Raw genomic sequence first — 7,813 nt, forward strand, 5'->3', positions numbered from 1 at the left:
ACACTGGTGTTGACATTGCTAAACTGTCCGTACCACTCACCATAAATACATGGACATATTTACGGTTATTACATGTGATAGGTATCGGCCAATCTCACTCATGGATGATCGGTAATGGAATGAACAGGATAAATTTGAAACAACAAGTGAAACAAATAAACACTGCTATAAATAAATGGCACTGTGCAAGAGAGGAAGTGAATACTGCTCAAAAGAGCAGTGGTTCAAATTCAGAGCGCACAACCAACCTGATCTGTTGACTGTTGAAGGCTTCTGCTTTGGACAAAATGTTAACCCAAAGGTATTTCTATCTTCTCCTCATAACAATATTTTTGATTTTTACTTAGTTATTTATTTTTGCTGTAACTCAAATCATCACATTTTTGTTGTTTCAGGACAGGTGTGGCTGTCCTCTTCTTGTTTTCCCTGTCAACTCCAGACTGCATGGCCGCTGGCGCAGACAAAAAGGCGTTTGACTTTTGTGTGACTTCACGGAGGCGAGTGGAAGACCTTTCCTATCATAATCTAACCTTTGTTCCGTTAAATCTCCCTAACACCCCCGAGTATCTGGACATCTCTCACAACTCTATTCAAAGATTTGCCAAAGGGGCTTTCCACCAACTGTCTCAACTGTGTTTTTTGAAGGCGACTCATTGCGGCCTCAGGGAAATTTCTCACAGTGTGTTTACACACACTCCAGCGCTCAAAGTTCTCAATATATCCAACAATGAATTAACTATTATTCCGGATTTTTCGCTGCAGCATCTGACCATCTTGGATTTGGCAGACAATGTTTACAATAGCTATAAGCTACCGGAGTCTTTTCAGAACCTTACAAATCTGAAAGTATTGTCATTAGGAAGTAAAACAGCTCAGACTGTGGATTTAAATGACTTCACAGCAGTAATGAACATCCCCTTGCATCATTTGCTTCTGGGTGCAGGTGTTCCCTGGCAAAAGTATGAATCAGGAGCTTTGGGAAAACTGTCCCTGCAGAAAATATCTATTTTTGGGTCGTTTTGCAAGCGCTTTGATATGTTCCACAACCTTCTGGTGGATCTGAATACGACACGAGCGAAGGCCTTGAGGTTCAGCCCAGTGTTCCCAGATGACTGCAGAGTCACTGACGACGCCTTCCTAAATCTGAGAACAATGTCTTACGTGCAAAACCTCACCATCGAGAACACGTGGATAAACAGTTCGTTCATGGAGATGTTGCTCAAGGACGTTTGGCTCTCATCTCTTCAGGATCTGTCGTTTGTCAACATCACATACAATGAAGATACACCGGATGGGTTTCAGTTCCACTCCCTCAATCACACAGTAAATGTTCGCTATGTGACATTTGATGGCATCCATCATTATCAGTATAAATACCCCATAATTAACACAAGCTTTGAGGCCTGGCAAATCTCAGCTATCTAAAGTTCTCTGGGAGCGGAATGAACATTTTACCCTGCAAACTCCTGTCCACCATGCCATCTTTAGAAACCCTGGACGTGTCAGATAACCTCCTGAAGGATTTAGGCTTCTGGTGGCCTACTTGTTCGTACACCTCCGTCTTTCCAAAACTGAAGCGCTTATTTATGAGTAAAAACCGCTTTCAGGACCTAGCTTTCATCTCAAAAAAGACCCATCAGATGAACTCTCTCGAGTCTTTAGATTTGAGCTCAAATTCCATTGAATTGAAGGACAACTGCTCTTGGCCCACGTATCTGACTGAACTCAATCTAGCGAATAACAATCTCGGAAACAACATTTTCCAGTATCTGTCACCACATTTTGAGCGGATCGACTTATCAAAATCTGGAATAACGGCTTTAACACAAGAGGACCTGTGCCGGTTCCCAAAACTGACCCACCTTCTGCTCAGTTCCAACATCATCCAAGCGCTCCCTGAGCTACTCCATGCCCCTGCTCTAATTAGCCTCCACGTGGACCAGAATGCCATCACAGCTCTTTCCAAGAATGTCTTAGGGGGACTTCCCAAGCTTCGCAACCTTAAAGCTGGAAACAATCCCCTTATATGCTCCTGCGACCTCCACTGGTTCCTCACTGCCTTAAACAAGTCCTTACTCTTGGACTGGCCCTTGGACTATTATTGCAGCACCCCAGCAAAGTTGGCAGGCCTGCCTCTCTCCGAGTACAAAACCAGCGTGATCTCATGCGATACACGACTCCAGACTACAGTCGCATTCTCAGTGATAATCGTCATATCTACAGCCCTGGGCCTGCTTTTCTACAAACTGGATGGTGTGTGGTACACCAAGATGTTATGGGTATGGATTAGGGTGAAGAGGCGAGCCAAAAAACACTCCCACATGCTGAAGAACATGTCGTTTTCCCCACCACGCGTTCATCTCCTACAGTCACCGTGATACCAACTTTGTACAAAGTACGCTGGTGCCCTCTCTTGAGAATGCAGGGCTTTTCTTATGTGTCCACGAACGAGATTTCGTACCAGGCCATTGGATCATCGACAACATCATCAACTGTGTAGAGTCCAGCTACAAAACGCTATTTGTCCTCTCTAAACATTTTGTCCAAAGCGAATGGTGCAACTATGAGCTTTTCTTTGCCCAGCACAGAGCCATCGACATCCAGCAGGACTCGCTGGTTTTCATCCTATTGGAACCAATCCCCACTGATTCTTTGCCCAAAAAGTACTTGAGACTTCGAAGTTTGCTGAGGCGGCAGACGTACCTGGAGTGGCCAACGGAATGAGCGGAAGCAGCAGGTTTTTTGGGCGAGTCTTAGGTCCATGCTGCACGTGGCAGACAAATCTGTGGTTTTAAGGGACGTGGGCATTGGCAATTTCGGATACCGCCACACTAATCACAAACCAAGGTTAACGGCATATACAGTGCATTGCGTTTAAGTCGGTCTTGTTTATGTTGGCAACCCGTCTATGTGGACCAATTCCTCATGTCCTGATCCACCAACAAAAAGTACCCGCTTAAGTCGGCATACCTGGCATGCGTTGTGGTATTGTTAACTTTATCATTATGGCTATGCAGCCTGAATCAACAACATACAGTACCTGTTAGTACTGTCTAGTTACACAGCATTAAACATGCGCACAGTGACTTCCTGTTCAAAGCAAAGTAAGCTTCAAAATAAAAGCATTAACCTGGATTTTGCCAAGAAAATAACAACAAAATGCACTCATTTTGATCTTGCTTTTAGCGTTTTAGCCACCGGAAAAAATGTACGGTCATAAATGTATGTAAACTTTAGTCAAGGCATACATGGAATAACTGCAGCAATTATGTAAGATAAGAGTATAAAATATCTTATGAAAACAGAAATAAAATAAAAATAACCAAAAATGGAGGGAAGCCACATCAACAAACTCCTTATGTCTCTGCCCAAAGACACAAGTGATTGTGCAAGCATTGGATAGTTTCGGTTTCGATTTTGGTTATATAGACACCGCTTATGTTGACCTACACTCTGCTCGTCCGACTTAAATGGATTTCACTGTATTTTTGTAAATATTAAACTACTGCATTTAATTACATACAAACTTCAGTATTTTTAACCAACCATGAATATTTCTGCAAAGGACTTATTTTTTGTTTTGCAAATGACTTTTTCAAAATGTTAATTCGAATTCAGGAAATCTCTTGTTTCGTTAACACATTTGTATTTGTGCAATTATTACATGTTTAATTTCATTTAAATTTTTTTTCCATGATATTCTCTGTGTAGTACTAGCTTGAGTGTACATTACATCAGTGGTACTCTTACCGCAGTTTGATAATCATGCCTGACTGACTGAGTTACTGTTTGTGCTAATGTATTTTTAGTGAGAAATTAGCCAAAAATAAATGGCTAACCAAATGCTTGTCGAATGCTTGTCTTATGTGAAAATATTTCATAACAATAACATCGCAAACACGGATCAAAGCCCAAAACCGAGATATGGAAGAGATGATGATGATCATGATGGTTGCTTACATTTAATCACTAGTCAGGTTTGCATCGTGTTTGTTTAATTTGAGCAGATACACTTGTTACTGTAGGCAACACATTTTGCCGTCACATATACAATCTCAGTTTGAAATAATCTTTGTATAATTTTTTTTTTTTTGTAGGAAAACCAGCCCATCAGTGCTTAATATCTCTCTTAAAAAAGGCAGTTTTAAAAAAAGGTCTTATTCACCCTAGTCAGTATGAATTTATAAAAACGTAAAACAACATTTTTTTAAATGTTATTTGTTTATTTGTAAAACATTTTTTTGTGGGGCTTAGAGTCAACATACTATTAGCATAAATACCATGTGGCTACTGTATATTTCATGCAAGTTGATGATATACATGATATATTTGATAAGTTGATGAATAAGACCTTTTTTAAAACTGCCTTTTTTTAAAAGAGATATTAAGCACGGATGGGCTGGTTTTCTCACAAAAGAATATTTTTTTATATAAAGATTATATATATTATATATTTATACAGTGATTCCCGAGCGCGGCCACCGCTGCTGCTCACTGCTCCCCTCACCTCCCAGGGGGTGAACAAGGGGATGGGTCAAATGCAGAGGATACATTTCACCATACCTAGTGTGTGTGTGACAATCATTGGTACTTTAACTTTAACTTTAACAAGTCACCAGTGCAGCATTTGGTGTGGTATTACTAACAATATGTAGTGCATCTGTATTTACTGTACTGTATGTACATCATACACCATGCCCAGTATTTTTATTCTACATTGCTACACAAAATAACCAGAATAGGTCTCATACTGCATAGATTTTATTCAACTACAAAGCAGGTTCAATAAAATGTTCAAGTATTGCGCAAACGACACATTTCACTTCTCTTTAGAGAATACTAGACTTGAGTGTTTTCTTTCATTTTGTAATGTAGATCAACCAAACTCAAGGGAATTGAGCAATCTGACGTGCTGAGGCATTTTCTCGAAAGCCCTTTATTCCCTTTTGGGACTTTTGTACTTCCTCTTTTTATGTACACTAGATAAAAAGTTGCATGGCTTTCACACTAAAAAAAAGTATTCGTTGTCAAAACTTAACCTCTCGTACAAATAGATTTACTTGAATTTCTCTCGGGGAACATAAAACCTCTTAGTGTACTAAGTGGTAAATTAATAGTTAATTGTAGTTTTTTATGTACGTTTGTTTTGCTTATTGTTGTTATTTTGGCTGAAACTCGATAATGAACCATATCGTGAACCTGTGTGAAGTTGGCCCACCTTATCATTGCAGATATTAAAATACGACTGCCATTCGTTTGTGCTAGTTTGTGTCATTACAATTTTGACTGTATTCTAAGATACATTTTCTGACCAGTGAAGTCATGCAGCCCCACCACCTTTTCAAAATCTCCCCAAACTTGTCTCAGTCATTTGTGCTGGTTTGTGCTACAAACATTGGTCTAACTAATAATAGTTTTTATGTTATTAACATTTTACTATCCATAATCAAAAATGTGTCCCAAATGTTTGTGCTGCATTTTTTTTTCTTAAACCATACATATTATGTTGTTTGTGTTTTTAACGTGTTATTATCATAACCTATCTGAAACAAAATAATTTTTTTAATGTTATTTGTTTATTTTCAAAATATATTTCTTTGTTGTGCTTAGTGTTAACATTCTATAGCATACTTTCCATGTGGCTACTGTATATTTCATGCATTTGCTAATTCTATGCTGAAAAAGCACTCCTGTTACTTTCAGTCCTGTTACTCACATGACTCATCTTCACTATAGGAACTTTGTTAAAAAAAACAAAAAACAATACACATTTTGAATAGTTCAATATAATATAAGATTTACAGCTGGAAAAAAAGATGTTTGACTTACGTTTCGGGACTGTAAGCCACTACTTTTTCCCTACGCTTTGCACCCTGTGGCTTATAAATCACTACATGGTCTAGGGCCGAAGTATATCACTGATAAGCTCCCACTATATAAGCCCTCTAGATCACTATGATCTTCTGAGACCAATCTGTTAGCGGTTCCCAGAGTAAACTCAAATCAAGGGAGAGCATCATTCAGTCACTATGCAACAAATAGCTGGAATAAACTTCCTGAAGATGTCAGACTTTCCCCAACTCTGACTACTTTTAAAACTAGACTGAAAACTTTTATGTTCACCTTAGCTTTCAGCTAAATCTTTTAATCTTTTAACTTTTAACGTCCGCACTGTTTTTATTTTTATTGTCTGTATTTTAATTTCGCTTTTATTTTCTTTCATTTCACTTTGTTGTCTGCCTTGTGTATGAAAAGCGCTATACAAATAAAGTTGCCTTGCCTTGCCTTGCCTAAAAACGGTGCGGAAATGTATGGATATTTCTTCGCTTACGGCCATAATGTTTTGAATTCAACAAATAGTTTTCAACAGACACCAAAAGGGTGTGTTATTGTTTATGCTAAGGCGCCATCTTATGGACGAGCTTACTTACTGTAGGTGCTTCAAGGTGAATGTCTAAAGTATTTCCTTCTGTTAATGTGTTGAACCCGAAATACAAGTGCAGTTCAGTCTTCTGGTCATCCATAGAGTTTCTGCTTGTATGTATTCCACATTCATCACTCCAAACAACACTTGTAAGTTTACAATATAACTAAAACTATTCATACTTACTAAACCGTCCCATTTGTGATGTCCGTAGGAGTGTTTTCATGCATATTTGTATGTGCTATCGTAATGTAATCAAGCTAGCGTTGTTAGCATTAGCTAATATGCAAACACGTTTGCAATTGTCTGTGTTAGTCTTATTAACTTACAATGGTCCACTTCTGTTTGTTTGATCAGCTGTTTTAATGCCATGTGACAGGCACCTTTTGAAAATAATTAAGGTATTTGAACAAACATTTGAAAAAATATTCCGTGTAAATAATTAATTTCACAACGTTATTATAGTCCGGTGCAGCTAATATATAGATAACAATTTTTTCTTCTAAAATTTAGTGGGTGCGGCTTATAGTCTGGAAAATACAACATTTTTAGAGCGTTACAACAAACCCAATCGCCTATTTATTTATTTTCTTATAGGTTTGTGAGGCATATTTTAGGACTGAGCGTGTCAAAAATTTAAGTTTTTTCATGTGCGTCCAGTATTTACATTTTTCCTACATTACAAAAAAAATCTATCAATTAATCAATGTTTATTTATATAGCCCTAAATCACAAGTGTCTCAAAGGGCTGCACAAGCCCACATAAGGGCAAGGAAAAACTCACCCCAGTGGGACGGCGATGTGAATGACTATGAAAAACCTTGGAGAGGACGCATATGTGGGTAACCCCCCCCCCCCCCCCCCCCTCTAGGGGTGACCGAAAGCAATGGATGTCGAGTGGGTCTGACATAATATTGTGAAAGTCCAGTCCATAGTGGATCTAACATAATAGTGAGAGTCCAGTCCATAGTGGGGCCAGCAGGAAACCATCCCGAGCGGAGACGGGTCAGCAGCGCAGAGATGTCCCCAACCGATGCACAGGGGAGCGGTCCACCCCGGGTCCCGACTCTGGACAGCCAGCACTTCATCCATGGCCACCGGACCTGTGTCCCCCCCCCTCCACAAGGGTGAGGGGGGCAGAGGAGAAAAGAAAAGAAACGGCAGATCAACTGGTCTAAAAGGGGGGTCTATTTAAAGGCTAGAGTATACAAATGAGTTTTAAGATGGGACTTAAATGCTTCTACTGAGGTAGCATCTCTAACTGTAACCGGGAGGGCATTCCATAGTACTGGAGCCCGAATAGAAAACGCTCTATAGCCCGCAGACTTTTTATTATTTTTTGAAATAAAATAAAATGTTACATTGCAACCTTTAAGGATTTGAGGCATA

General features: G+C 39.3%; 1 protein-coding gene across 1 annotated transcript; it reads left to right on the forward strand.

Moving 5' to 3' along the window:
* The first annotated feature begins 222 nt into the window (after positions 1-222).
* Positions 223-4,053, forward strand: LOC133662804 (toll-like receptor 1). Its single transcript, XM_062066962.1, is given in 6 exon segments — positions 223-301; positions 396-1,402; positions 1,405-2,345; positions 2,347-2,721; positions 2,723-2,803; positions 2,805-4,053. Coding segments are annotated over 6 exon segments (2,466 nt in total). The 5' UTR covers positions 223-287; the 3' UTR covers positions 2,853-4,053.
* The last annotated feature ends 3,760 nt before the right edge of the window (positions 4,054-7,813 follow it).

This window comes from Entelurus aequoreus, linkage group LG12 (assembly GCF_033978785.1).
Source record: "Entelurus aequoreus isolate RoL-2023_Sb linkage group LG12, RoL_Eaeq_v1.1, whole genome shotgun sequence".
In the NCBI taxonomy this organism is placed as follows: domain Eukaryota; kingdom Metazoa; phylum Chordata; class Actinopteri; order Syngnathiformes; family Syngnathidae; genus Entelurus; species Entelurus aequoreus.